Below are 14,901 nucleotides of genomic sequence, written 5' to 3'. Positions count from 1 at the left end.
GGTTAAGTCACTCTTGTTTTGTCTTTAGATAAGTAGCTCTGGGGAACTGAAGGGGCTTCTCCCAGAAAACCAGCAGTTGACTGTAATGAAATGGGTTTTCTGGGTGAGACCCGGAGGCTCCCAGGCATCCCTCCCTCCCTCTGGTTGGCAGTTTTTTGCATGTTTTGACATCCAGCCTCTGAACTGGCGTGTGCTCCTTCCCGTCTGGGGCTCCTTCTCCTTCCTAGGGTTCGTGCACTGACCGCGGCGCAGTGACGTGTTGACGTCATATTCGTTTGCTCGTTTTCACTTGAGGGAGTTCTGTCCACTAGTTCGGCTTTTGGTAGCAATATTTTAACCAGAATAGGGGTTTGTTTTGGGACGCTTAGCTTTCTGGGAGCCTGACCCGGTCGATGGCAGACATAGAATGCTTGCAACCACACGGGGGTTTCTATAGGCCTTTGCTGCTCATGCTTCTCTGAGGGAGGCCAGGTTCTGGCTCATTGTCCCCAGTAGGCCTAGAACTCCATGCGCATTGACTGATGCCAGGGTCTAATACATTCATATCAGCCCGGTTAGCTCCGTGGAGCCTCTGGGTCTCACCCAGAAAATGGCTGTTTCATTACATTCTACGCTGGTTTTTTCAGGGGGTAGTGTCAGAATCAGATGTTGGCTTCGTTGTGGCTGGAGGCCGGGATGACCCACATTATGGGGGCAGTGATGGAGCAATTTATGTGACAAGCATTGCCAAAGATGGCCCTTTCGAAGGGAAACTCAGGTATGATAGTATTTTTCTGTCTGTGTTCAGTTCATTTATAATAATTATAATTATCTATTATGTGAAAATTTATAAAGCTTGTTTAGCATGAGGGCTGGGCTATATCAATCACAATGATTATTTATAAATATATCAGGATGGTTCACTAAATTTTCACATGTTTTATTATTATATCTTTTTAATCATCATATTTAAGAGCATGTATTCACAGCTGTTCTTATGTTCTGGAACATCTTTGCTTAGCTTCTATTATTAAGCTTAATTATTAGTTAATTAATATTAACACCAAAATATTGCTAATTGTAATAAAAGGCATAACCCATCTCTTATGCTATATTATATTTTAAATAAATCTGTTTCATGTTAGGTATAAAATAATCAATTTGCCACCAAACTTCAATATACCCTATTTATAAAAGTCAACATTCGCTCATTCAACAGCCCATAACAATTAAATAGAGGTAGGACTGTAAAACACGGCTTAGGTATTTAGAAGTATAGGTACCTTGTACAGTATTTAAATATGTATGTTAAACTTATTAACTTTTCTTGTTTTATTATATTTTGTACTGATAACAATAGTGCTCCTTTATATTTTAATTGAGAGAGGTTACCTGAATAGCCAAAGCCTTTTTTTAATTTGAATTTGAAGGTTTTCGCTTTGATAAAAATTATTCTTTATTTATATTTTTTCAGGGTACATGACCAAATAGTTAGATTAAATGGTAAAGAATGCCTAGGAGTAGACCGTAGCAGCGTATATGCAACTGTGGCTAGTGGTGGTGGATGGGTCGAGATGACTGTGAGACGGAGGCGGAGTGGAGGCCGTAGTCTCCACACCGTGCACCTTCACTGTCCACATACCTCACATCATGGACTGACTCTTCACACTGGGGTTTACATTGCAAATATTCTTCCAGGAAGTCCCGCAGCCAGAGAGGGCAATTTGGCTGTTGGGGATAGGGTGCTTAATGTAAGCTTCATGTACTTCTTATACTTATTCCTCAAATCTTTCAGTAATAATATATTACATTTGACTAAATATTATGGCTGTTTATTGAATTAAATCTAAAATTGCATTTGTTAATACTGTATTTACATTGTAAATTAATCCTAGTTATTAATACAATTTTTTTTCATCAGATAAATGGCAAGCCTGTTGATAATATGGGTAGTTGTGAAGAAGCACAATGTTTGCTAGATTCAGCAGGGGAAGTTGTGCAGCTTACTACGCTAAAGTCTCATGGTTCTTCATCTCTTTCGGCACCACTCAGCTCTTCCTCCAGTGGTCACAATATCACTGAAGATGACAAGTCAACTTCTTCATCAAGACCTTATTCTTCACCTACTTCACCTGCTAAAGATTCTGGGATTAGTCCAGGCCGATCAGGAAGCCGAGAGCTTGTGAAGAAACTCATCCCAGGATCAGGTGGATCACATAATGAGGACTGCAGTGGTAAAAGATATGGAAGTAGTGAGAAGGTGGTGTACAATGTTACCAAAGCTACTGGTGAAAAAGGTTCTGGCACAGGACCTTTAGACCTCTTCAAAAATATGGTGAGACCTAGACGACACAGCAAAGAACGTGGAGATGGTCGCAGTGAGAGTCGAGACAAAGATGAAAAGAAGAAGCATGTCATTTCTGTGCTTGACCATGAAGCAGAAAGTGCAATAGCTCAGTTAGATTCAGTAAATAACTCTTATCATCATAAAAGTGGGAGTAATGGTGGCACAAGTACAACTAAGAGAAGCAAAAAGCGTGACAAGGAGAAGTCAGGAGGAACATGGCCAAAGTACAGAGGGGGAGGTATCAGTACTTGGGATGCAAACTCTGGCAACGTTATGTACACACAACGTAGAAAAGAGAGACCACCGTTTTCGGTTTTTTTACCATCTCCAAACGCTTCTCCATATTCACATGAGGAGAAACCTTATGAGTCATATCATCATGAAAAGCATAAGAGCTCCAGATCAAGTTCGAGCCCACACAGTCAACAATTTTCTATATATCAAAGTCATGATGGTGGTGGAAAAACTTGTTCTTATAGTAGTGCAAGTCAAGTTTATGCCAGTCCACAGTCTTCTAGTAATGTTTATCCAAGTCAGGAGTTATACTCCAGTGGTGGACCCCGAAATCCATCAGTAGATAGAAAGAGTGAAGACTCGGAAAGAGACAGAGGAGATCGTTTGAGCTCTTTCACTCCCTCTGATACCTCCTTAGACTTCTCTGTAAGATCGGGAAATGTCGGAAAGGAAGAGCTAGAGTATTATGTGAAGAAGACTATAATAAAAAGTCCTCAGAGTGACAGTGAGAGTAATATAAGCCCTATTGATCCTAATGCACCTCAGTCTTTAACTGGACTCTCTAGTTATGGGTCAAGACCATCTCCTCTTCATCATGGCGGAGACCGAACGCCTTCATATTCTCGCATCCATCATCCCCATGCAGGCCTCTATTCCCCACCCACCCCAGCCCTTAGATCGCCCCCACCTTTTTCTCCATCGTCACTCTCCCATTTCTCAACACACACACACTCATATCCACACAGCATGATTGTTTCTTCTGCAGTCTCGGTATCTCCACGTTATTCATCTCCACATTCGTTCCCAATAAGCCCTTCAAATTTTCTTCCATCATCTAGAAGTGGAGACAGTATTATTCATTTCCCGGGTTCAGATCGTGATAGAGATGTACGAGCCTATTATGAAAGTCGACAAGCATCATCGCCTACTTCCATTGGGATGATTGGAACAGTTGGCAGTGGAGCTTTGTACCACTCACCATCACCGTCCTTTGAGCTTCCAGGACATTATAAACCACGTACTGTTCATCTTCATCCTTATCGCTCGGCATCAGATGAACCACCACCACTACCTCACCATTCCTGCCCGCCACCTTACCATAGTTATCAGCGCTCTGTGGGTACCATGCCTCGCAAGGAAGATGAGCGTATTAGGCAAGTTTGAGATTATGTTCATTTTTGACATCTGCATTATATTTTCAAGATACCATTTGCCTGTACACCTAAAAATTTTAATAGTACAGTACTAGGAAACTATAAATCTCAATTTTTTATTCTATTTTTGTATGTGTTATTACCGACTGTGTTTGTATTTAAGGTAGAGTTTTGTGCTTGTGGCTTCTTGTCTTCTTTGTATATTTTGTCATATACTATAGTTTTAAAACTCCCAGTAATTATACCGCGCACAACCTCCTGGAGTTTATTCCAACCATCCACAAGTGTACTTATACCGGCTACCTTTATCTACAGTAGCTAGGTATCCCTGGTTTCATGTGTTTTGAGATTTCCATATTCTCCCACAAGCATTTCATGCATTGTCTCAAAAATTTGTAAAAAAAAAAAAATTAATAATTCTTGAGATATTGAAAAGAAACCTTGAGTGAAAAAAATTAACAAAAATAGCAAAGCTACAAGAAATATCTTGAACCCTTAAATATTGTACACAAGTGTAAACCAAAAAGTACTGTATGTTTATACTAGTAAATGTTGAATTTAGCAATATAGCTCCATAGCATCCCCCCAGACTACTTGTTGCCCACACCAACCACAATTCATCTGCCCCACCCCATATACAGTATATATATATCAGTACTGTACAAATCACTTGATATATATGTTGAGTACATAACATATTTGTGGCCAGTTCTAAGCCTTGTTTGACTACACTATTGACTTTGTTCCCATGCTGACACTATCTTTTTAATCTCTCTAGTTCCTTTTATACTTTTTGTTTTAAATAATCCTTTGTGTGAAAATGCCAGACTCTTTTTCAACAATCCAATTGCTGTACTGTATTTTCTATATGCACTTTCATTTCTTTCTCTAATAACTTCAATACTCTAATTCTTTCATAGAACTGCAGCAGATTTTCTGTGGGGAGCCCCGTTGGCTCCCTGGAGCTATCAGACTGATATTAGCTATATTATTCTGGGGCTTCAGTCACATGGAGTTCTGCCTACCGGGAATCACGAGCCAGAACCTGGCTCCCTCAGAAAAGTGCAGGGAGCAATGGCCTATGGAAACTCTACTCTTTGAGAGTACAGTACTGTATATTCATGTCTGTTTTCGACCTGGGTTAGGCACCCAGAAAGTTAAGCGCCCCAAAACAGACCCCAATTGGTAGAAAATTGCAACCCAAGACTGACTAAAGCCCAAGAACTCCCCCCAAGAAAAATATATCAATGACGATCAAGCAAATCGTCATCAAACTGACGCGCTGCCCAGTTCGAGCCGACGTCTCTTCCCCTCCTTCCCCCGTATCCAAGCTGGCCACCTGCTCATCAGTTTGTAGACTGAAGCCCGCTGGTGCTGACGTCTCCTCCTGGCCTCATTTTCCTGTCAGGGTTTTACTCTTGTGGTTGTACCTGCGGTGTGTAGGGGCATTGGCCAGGAATAAGCAGTACTTTGGGCTGCATGCGCTTAGGGTTCTCTTCTGTGGGTGTATTCTCAGAGTGATAGTCGTCTGTTTTGCCTCAGTCATGCTGCTTGTTGGGTCGACGACACCTTTGACCCGGAGTCATGCGAGACTTGTTCTCTGCTCATCATCCGATTTACCTATTCTTCCTCGTGAGATATTAACCCTTAAACTGCGCAAAAGTCATGTGATGTGTGACATTGAGATCAGTTTTTAAATTTTCTGGAACTCTTTCAAATGTTTTGTGCATAATCTACTAGGCAAATGCTCCAACTTTGTCTAAATGATACCAGTGTAACTTGAAAAACAAGAAAATATAAAATAATTATAAAATTGAATATTGAAAACTTCAGATTTTGAAATCGGCTGCAAAAAATATAAAATATCACCAACTGTTCATTTGGTGTTATTAAGCTCTCAGAATAGCATATGATCTTCATTTTCATATATTTAGAATACTGTATAGGTTTTCAGTATAGTTTACTGTAAAAAATAATTGTCAATATGGCATTTGAAATATGTGCAAATTTAGACAACAAAAATTTATAACTCCAAACGTTTAGAGTTTATGAAAAATCAATTCTATAGGGATTGTAGAACAGACAGCTGTGAGAATCGGTCAGAAACAAGATTTTTGGATACTGAAGTAAGTTGAAATTCTAGTTATAGATATAATATAAGTTGAAGTTATCAACAATGAATAAGACATTTCTAATTCATGAATTTACTTGTATGTTGTGATAAACATTGTGTGGCATTCATACTCAAGTATGTGAAAGGTTGTAGGTCACTGTGTGTTGAAATGAAGTCAGGAGAAAAACCCCCCAAAAAACAAAATATTGGAATAATTATAATGATTTAGGGGATATATTTAGGGTATACTTAATATAAGTAAAATGCCCTAATCTGGTCCTTAATCATTAAAACAACTTAAAGAAACAAGGGGACAATAGAGTTTGAAATCTGTGAAAAAATCAGCCCAAAACAATTCAAAGTCCCAAGTTCTGAGAGTTGTGACTGATTTATTTGTTGACCAATTTAATTGTGTTCACATAGTTAGGTAGGGGTATGCATTCCCCAGGGTGTAAAGTTACAACAAATTGAAATAATAAACAAAGAAGGAAAACCTTAAAACCTAAAAAAAAAAATCTAAAAAAAATATTTTTTGGACATTGTTGAAAGTAACTGATGATAATATTGGGCAATATATTTATATGATATATAACAAAATAGAGCATAATAACTTACTTACTCCTTATTATTTGTGTTATTATGTATTACTCACCAATGCAATAAAGGCACCAGCTGGGGGGGCTACCCTATTCGATTAGGGGACGGAGGCCTTTGAGCCTGCTCCTTCCTCCGAGGCTTCTGGGTCTTACCAGCAGGCCTCCTTCCTTGCTGCCTTTCCCCTGGACTCTGTCTTTTCTTCAAGGGTGGAGGATGACTCTGCCCCGGAAGCCTGGATTTGGGGCTGGGGGGGGGGGGCAGCCCGGGGCACTTGGGGCCCATTTGTTCCTACCTGGGCTTTGGTGGCCTTGGGGCAGGGTTTTCATATCCGCCTTCCCTGTACGAGTTTGTGTGTGTTCAGTCGTCGTTTTTCCCCCCACCCCACCCCCAGGGTGGGACTGAACACAGGGTTAATCGGTCCGCAGGGTTAATCGGTCTAGCCAGTCTGCCTGCGGTCTACCCTGGTGCCCACGATGTTCAGAAGTTCACAGCTCTTGCTGCTGTGTTTGGGAACATGTCTTAGGCTGACATTCAAGCACATAGGTTTTGGAGGTCTAACAGGGGTCCTGGCTGCCCGTTATCTCGTTATTGTGCCATGCCCTCAGTGGTCTTGTGTCGCCTTGGGTCAGCGCTGGCTCCCACAAAAAAACATTGAATATAATGAAACACCATTCTTTGGGCGAGTCCCGGAGCCTCCGTGGCACCCCTCCCACCCTCCGGTCGGTGGTTTTTGTTTCCGTTTACTCAAAACTGTCTGTCTCCAAACTAAAGACAGATGGCTGGCTCAGGTTGGGGTGAAGGGGGGGGGGCATTGTAAACGAGCAGCATGTCTGGTTAATTATGGTTTGCTTGTTTCCTTGTTTTTCTTGGAGGGGGAGGGGGGGAGTTTTTAGCCTCTGTTTTGGTCTCGGGTTGCAATTTTCTACCAGTTGGGGTCTGTTTTGGGGCACCTACCGTTCTGTGTGCCCATCCCCGGTTGATGGCAGACATGAATATATTCCCAAACGGGGGAGTTTTCATAGGCCTTTGCTCCCTGCGCCTTTCTGAGGTAACCAGATTCTGGCTCGTAGTTCCCTGTCGGCAGAACTCCATGTGACTGAAGCCCCAGATTAATATAGCTAATATCAGCTCGATAGCTCCAGGGAGCCTTTGGAGCTCACTCAGAAAATGTTGTTTCATTACATTCAACGGTGGTTTTATATACAGAATTTTGCCAAATTAAATCCAAATTTAGATTATTCTTGTATTTGATTTTTATATTTTGCTACTTTCAGAATACCAAGTAATGCGAGTGTAGCTAGTAAAAGCAGTGGAGGTAAGAGCAGTAGTGTAGAAAGGACATCAGAGCGAGGCTCCCCCATGCCGACCAGCTACTCGGTTGAGATAGTTGGTGGTGGTGGTGGTGTAATAGCAAGCAGAGTGCCCCAACATGCCACCCAGATCCCCCACACAGTGCACAGTCCACACTATCAAGAATGTCTCTGGCAGAGAAAGTATGTTTAATATATTCCCTGTACAATAAACTAAAAAATTGCATCTGTAATACCTGTAATTTATCATTTTTATGCAAATATGGACTGATAATATTCTTTTAAATATCTATGTCTGTGGAACATGTTTTGTTTTATAGTTTGATAGTGGTTAAAAGTATTAAAAGTATTTAGTTTCATGAAGAGGATAAATCATTTGGAGAAAGAAAATTAAATCCTTAATTTGCATTTTAGTCTTTACAATTTTTGTCCATTATCTGATAACAAATATTTTATTTTAGTAGACCAAACCCAGGAGATGTAAGAAATATATCAATTGAGAAGTCTTCAGAAAAACTGGGAATTCAGATTCGTTGTCTAGAAAATGGAGGCGTGTTTGTTTCTTCTGTCACTGTCAACTCTTTGGCATCACAGGTAGGACTTACAAGTCATAACTGTTACAGTACAATGATAGTGTGGTGGATTATTTAGTATTTTAAGTATAAAAGATTTTCACATCAGTAATACCATTTTGACTATACAGTAATATTAAAAGAATGTGTGCTGATATCTCACTTATTGAGCTTCTATTTAAGCTTTCCTATAACTGGTAGTTTCAATATTAAAGTACATTTTCCTACTGCCATTGTAGAAGTGTCGCTTGTCTTCCTTACAATATGTTTTTCTCCTTTTTTCCAATTTTACACAATACTGCACAAAATTAATATCAAAAAGTAATTTTTTATTGTCTTTATATTGTTTGTAAATTGTTTTGTCAATTTTATACCATTTGTGTTTTTATATAAACATAATGTTTATGTAATGGTTTCATCACATATCATAAAAATTTTTGAAAGAGGGCTAAAAAGCAAGATCGTAAAACACATGGAATCACAGTGCTTACATAGCCCTGTGCAAAATGGGTTCAGAACAGGGAGCTCCTGCCTCACACAATTGCTAAACCTCTATGACATGGCCTTAGATGCCATGGAAGACTTGAAACAAAAGCTTTCAAAAAGTGTGACCATTGCTCACAAAATGTGCAAAAAGGAATTACTGGCAAAGTACGGAAAAGGATCTTTAACTTCCTAATAAACAGAACCCAGAGTGCAATAGTCAACACTACTACACACTGTTGAACATCTGAATCATCCACTTTGAAAAGCTTAGTCTGCCAAGGTACCGTTCTTACTTTGGTAGTTTCCTCATCCTCATATCAGACACAGACAAGGATACAAACTACAGTATCGTATGATCCTCTGCAGATGACACTAGAATTTTCATGAGTAGACATCGTAGAGGACAGCAAATCTCAAATCCGATGTTAATCAAGGTCTTTCAATGGGCCACAGAAAATAACATGATATTTAATGAGGATTAGTTCCAATTAATGCACTATGGAAAAAATGAAAATATCAAAGCAAAAAGCCATATATAAAACAGTCAAACTGCATTATTGAAAGAAAAAGCAATGTATAAGACATAGGAGTAATCATAACAGAAGCCATTTTTTTTTTAAGAACACAACAAAGTTGCTGTCATAACTGCAAGAATAATGACTGGTTGGAAAACATGAACCGTCCAAAGTAGAGATACCACATCTATGAAGATACTTTTTAAGACACTAGTGCTCTAGTAGAATAATGTTGTACACTAACATTCTCATTCATAGCTGGAGAAATTGCTGACCTGGAGAGTGTGCAATTATCTTTTAGCACTAGAATCAACTTGGTAAAACATCTAAATTATTTGAACCTCCCTGAAAATGCTAAATACAGTGGAACCTTGAATGACGAGATACTCCAGTTACGAGCATTTCGAGTAACGAGCGAGCCACTCGCAGAAAATATGTCTTGACTGACGAGCTTTCCTCGATTAACGAGTGTTCCCGCTGGTTCTCGAACACCTCCGACGACAGTTTTGTTGTTGTTTCACAAGACAAGTTTTCCACACGATGAGCTCGGTGCCGAAATTGATTAAATTCATTAATCGAGGCGCCACTGTATGTATTCCCTAGTGCAAGCAGGAGAGATACATAATAGTTTACACTTGGAAAATATTAGAAGGACTGGCTTCAAATCTGCAAACAGAAATAACACCACATGAGACCGTAAGGCATGGCAGAATGTGCAATATAGTCTCACTGAAAAGCAGAGGTGCAATAGGCATTCTGAGGGAGAGAACTCTATCAACATCAAAGCCCAAAACTTTTCAGCACTCTTCCCCTACATATACGGGGCATAACTGGCCAACCCCTCATGGTATTAAAGAGATCTCAACAGGTACCTTCAAAGGATATCAACCAGGCTGTGATTCATACATCAGGCTACAAGCAGCTGCATCGAACAGCCTGGGTTGATCAGACCAGCAACCAGGAGGCCTGGTCTGAGACCAGGCCATGGAAATGTTTATTCTCAGAATCATTATCAGGTAGGGTTTTGTCTTCCAATATGGATATGTCCAGAGTCATTAATCTTTCCTTGTTACTCGTATACAGTATCTTGTCTCTGGAATTCATTTTATTACATGCCATTGATCTTTTAAAAAAAAAATTAAATTTCTTGACAAATATTCAGGTATACAGTACTTTCAATTCTGTGAGCCACGAAGGCATGTGAAATGTATCGGAAAGATTATCCATGCACTCAAGGTCAGGGAAACACCGAAACAGAACAGGGTATCCAAGATATTGGTAGATAACAAAGATAGATGTTAAAGCTGACAATTTAAAAGATCAATCTGGAATATTGAGTCTTAGAAATATTTTTTTTATAAATTGCAGTGTATAAAATATTTACAAGAAAGTTTATTAAGATTAGAAAGTTCATTTGAACAGGCTGGTCTTTGTATTGGAGATCAGCTACTGGAAGTATGCGGTATCAACATGAGGTCTGCCAACAAACAGTCGGCCTCAACAGTGCTCTCCCAGTGTGGCACGTCTGTCTTCATGCGGGTTCAATACAACCCTGACAGTAAGTACAGTATAAAAAGCAGCAGCTTAGTTTTGGATCTTAATTAACTGTTTTAGGATTATAATGTTTTGTGCATTTGTGTAGCATTTCTTTAGCTGAATACAGTACACAACAGATTCTTGAAAAATTATGGAAAGAATATTATACATTTAATTATACTGTACTTATGTTTTTATTTTTTCAACAGAGTACCATGAAGCTGAGGGTTGGGAAGGCAGCAGCAATGGAGGCAGTCTGGAGGGGTCCCGGTCAGGGACTCCAACCCCACGCAACTCACCTAAACCAACTCAACATGAAACGTCTCACCCTGTTGATGATGATGACCTATCTCCCTCTACTACCTCTACTTTAAGAGGACCTCTAGACCTCCGTGAAACATTAGAGCATTCCCTTGATCATTCCTTGCCACCCTCGGCACGATCTACTCTTACTCGTCCAGAAATCACTCATATCATGAATACTCTGAAGAGACAAGAAACATTTTCCAGGTACAGTATATTGTTTACACCTAAATTTTGAGAGTAGTTGTAAAACGTAAAAATTGCAGTGCACTTTTTCTGGATTCTTTGGAGTGTATATTTAAAAATAAATCGGAGATTATATTATTATGCAGTTAACGTAGTTTTCAGCATAATCTTTGCTTTTAGCAAATAATTCATATAGCCCTCTGCAAAATCAATAAGTTATAAAACATATATTACAGACGTAGCGAGAACAGCGGTGGTGGAGGAAGTATTGGTGGTGGTAGCAGTGGAGGTGGAAGCAACTCGGGAGGCTGTAGTAGTGGAGGCAATATGGGTAGTACTAGTTGTGAACCAAGGGTTGTGTATTTGGAGCTCAACAAGTCTCATAACTTGGGTATCCAGATGGTTGGAGGGAATGCACTGGGCATCTTTGTCCATGCAGTTCCCCCAGATTCTCCTGCTGCGAAAGCTGGACTCCGACCTGGCGACCACATCCTGGAATACAACGGTGTAGATCTCCGCCATGCAACAGCAGAACAAGCTGCTTCAGAACTGGCCAAACCTGCTGACAATGTTAAAATGTTGGTGCAGTACAATTACCAAAGTAAGTTGATTTCAGATCCAGTGCACTGTTGAAAATACAAAAATTCTATATTTTAAATAAAATTAACAATATATTTGACTTTTGTGGCCATACTATGTTATCAAGGTAATTTTAGTGTTAGCATGAAAAGATCCTGAAGTGGGTATATTTGTCATTCTGCTATATGTAAAAATATTAGAGATTGCTTGTTATAAACAAACCACCTTTTCTACATTTTAAAAGTAAACATTTTCCAACCATTTGCTTCTTTTGACTGAGGTTTACTTAATAATCTTAAGCTAATTTTGTTCTCCCCATCCCTAAGGGTATGAAGAAATTCAAGACCAACCTGGAGACAGTTTTTACATCCGTGCTTTATTTGACCGACTGGGGGATGTGGGGGATTCTACAGACCTAAGATTTCGCAAGAAGGACATCTTGTATGTAGACAATACTATGTTCAACAATGTTCCGGGCCTGTGGCGTGCTTGGGTTGTGGATGAAGATGGACACAAAAGACAGTGTGGAACTGTGCCCAGCAAAGACAAGTAAGTTTCTTGTGGAGCATTAAAGTCAACATAGAACTATTAAATACAATTGCCATTGTATGAATATTCTTTGTAAGCGTTGAACAAACTGAACCATGTTTTGTTCTCGTAATGATACTCTCATGTTTGTGTAAGGACACAAAATATTTTTGTAAGATACAGTATTAAGAATTTTTGCTTGAAATTTTCTAAAGTCTTGAAACTGATAGAGTTAATCAAAGTACCTGTAATCCTCTTTCTTTTGTAATGTATTTATATGCATGATGCCATTATTGGTAAGAATACCATATTGTGACCACAGCATGATGACTATATAATGACAAAAGGACACTAATGGAAATCTCCAGCAAAGCTCTACTGGAACACAAGATGTGAGGTTAAATACAGCAAATGATAAACAATACACTGTATGGAAAATTCACAAGTGGTGAGAAGTGTAATGATACCAACCATGTAAATAACTTAGTAAAGTGAGCCCATCACAGGAGACTCATCTTGGCCAAACACTGCTTCATAGTTAAATATAAAGCTTTAATAAAAATTATGTATTCCATATATTTTTGTATGTACAGTTTACCTGTAAACTGTATGACCCTCTCAAGGATTCGAACCTGGGCCACCAGGGTACCATAACACTGGCAGGTCAGTTCTGTAACCACTTGGCCAATAATTGTCTAAAAGTGATGGAAAGTCCCAAGACCTGCATACATCCCAAGCACCCAGCAACACTCGTGGCATATTCACCACAGTTATTTCATCAAATCGTGAACATGCTGGTATCGCACTGTATGTCAAGCGTGTGTAAAGCTTAAATGACAGCTCGGGTTCAAATCCTTGAGGAGTCCGAGTTTACCCACACTTGATGCTCGGTGCAATCCTAGCATGTTGAAAGGTAATTATCAGGAGAAAGCACTAAGATATATGATGAAGATACAGCAAAATTTATAACAGTACAGAGAGGAAGAACTAGAAAGCAGGATTGTCTCAACAGAAATTGGGAGACGACAAGAGAAGAAGGGGTGCAAGAGAGAGAGAGAGAGAGAGAGAGAGAGAGAGAGAGAGAGAGAGAGAGAGAGGGCCAAGAGAGAAAGAGAGAGAGACTGTCAGACTGCTGACATGGATGAAACGTTTCCTGAGAGAGAGAGAGGGATAGGGAGAAGGGAAGAGGGCAAGAGAGAGAGAGAGAAAGAGAGAGATGCAAGAGAGAGAGAGGGAGGGAGGAAGGGGAGAGAGAGAGGGAGGGAGGGAAGAAAGAGAGAGAGAGAGAGAGAGGGAGGGAAGAGAGAGATGGAAGAAAGAGAGAGAGGGAGGGAAGGGAAGGGAGAGAGAGAGAGGGGGAAGAGAGAGAGAGGGGGGAAGAGAGAGAGAGGGGGGAAGAGAGAGAGAGGGGGGAAGAGAGAGAGTGGGGGGGAAGAGAGAGAGTGGGGGGGAAGAGAGAGAGTGGGGGGGAAGAGAGAGAGTGGGGGGGAAGAGAGAGAGTGGGGGGGGAGAGAGAGAGAGAGTGGGGGGGAAGAGAGAGAGAGAGAGTGGGGGGAAGAGAGAGAGAGAGTGGGGGGGAAGAGAGAGAGAGAGAGAGAGTGGGGGGGAAGAGAGAGAGAGAGAGAGTGGGGGGGAAGAGAGAGAGAGAGTGGGGGGGAAGAGAGAGAGAGAGAGTGGGGGGGGGGGAGAGAGAGAGAGAGAGAGTGGGGGGGAAGAGAGAGAGAGAGAGAGAGAGTGGGGGGGAAGAGAGAGAGAGTGGGGGGGAAGAGAGAGAGAGAGAGTGGGGGGGAAGAGAGAGAGAGAGAGTGGGGGGGAAGAGAGAGAGAGAGAGTGGGGGGGGAAGAGAGAGAGAGAGAGTGGGGGGGAAGAGAGAGAGAGAGAGTGGGGGGGAAGAGAGAGAGAGAGAGTGGGGGGGAAGAGAGAGAGAGAGAGTGGGGGGGAAGAGAGAGAGAGAGAGTGGGGGGAAGAGAGAGAGAGAGAGTGGGGGGGAAGAGAGAGAGAGAGAGTGGGGGGGAAGAGAGAGAGAGAGAGTGGGGGGGAAGAGAGAGAGAGAGAGTGGGGGGGAAGAGAGAGAGAGAGAGTGGGGGGGAAGAGAGAGAGAGTGGGGGGGAAGAGAGAGAGAGAGAGTGGGGGGGAAGAGAGAGAGAGAGAGTGGGGGGGAAGAGAGAGAGAGAGAGTGGGGGGGAAGAGAGAGAGAGAGAGTGGGGGGGAAGAGAGAGAGAGAGAGTGGGGGGGAAGAGAGAGAGAGAGAGTGGGGGGGAAGAGAGAGAGAGGGAGTGGGGGGGAAGAGAGAGAGAGGGAGTGGGGGGAAAGAGAGAGAGAGGGAGTGGGGGGGAAGAGAGAGAGAGAGAGTGGGGGGAAGAGAGAGAGAGAGAGTGGGGGGGAAGAGAGAGAGCGAGAGTGGGGGGGAAGAGAGAGAGCGAGAGTGGGGGGGAAGAGAGAGAGCGAGAGTGGGGGGGAAG

At 41.4% G+C, this 14,901-nt stretch overlaps 1 protein-coding gene across 14 annotated transcripts in view; it reads left to right on the top strand.

Annotated features, from left to right (window-relative positions):
* The window catches only part of Dlg5 (Discs large 5), a 365,892-nt gene that overhangs the window by 335,285 nt on the left and 15,706 nt on the right, over positions 1-14,901 (top strand). For 12 of the 14 annotated variants that reach the window (XM_069330159.1, XM_069330157.1, XM_069330156.1 and 9 more), the window contains 9 exons: positions 627-757; positions 1,454-1,730; positions 1,901-3,714; positions 7,699-7,917; positions 8,196-8,328; positions 10,730-10,865; positions 11,053-11,353; positions 11,569-11,933; positions 12,238-12,460. In XM_069330159.1, the coding sequence (XP_069186260.1) occupies positions 627-757; positions 1,454-1,730; positions 1,901-3,714; positions 7,699-7,917; positions 8,196-8,328; positions 10,730-10,865; positions 11,053-11,353; positions 11,569-11,933; positions 12,238-12,460 (3,599 nt within the window). The remainder of the gene's footprint in view (positions 1-626; positions 758-1,453; positions 1,731-1,900; positions 3,715-7,698; positions 7,918-8,195; positions 8,329-10,729; positions 10,866-11,052; positions 11,354-11,568; positions 11,934-12,237; positions 12,461-14,901) is intronic. The other 2 variants (XM_069330162.1, XM_069330151.1) reach the window with 1 other exon arrangement.

The sequence above is a fragment of the Procambarus clarkii genome, chromosome 23 (genome assembly GCF_040958095.1).
Source record: "Procambarus clarkii isolate CNS0578487 chromosome 23, FALCON_Pclarkii_2.0, whole genome shotgun sequence".
Classification (NCBI taxonomy): domain Eukaryota; kingdom Metazoa; phylum Arthropoda; class Malacostraca; order Decapoda; family Cambaridae; genus Procambarus; species Procambarus clarkii.
The sequence above is the reverse complement of the archived record's forward strand: the minus strand, read 5'-3'. Positions and strand labels throughout refer to the sequence as shown.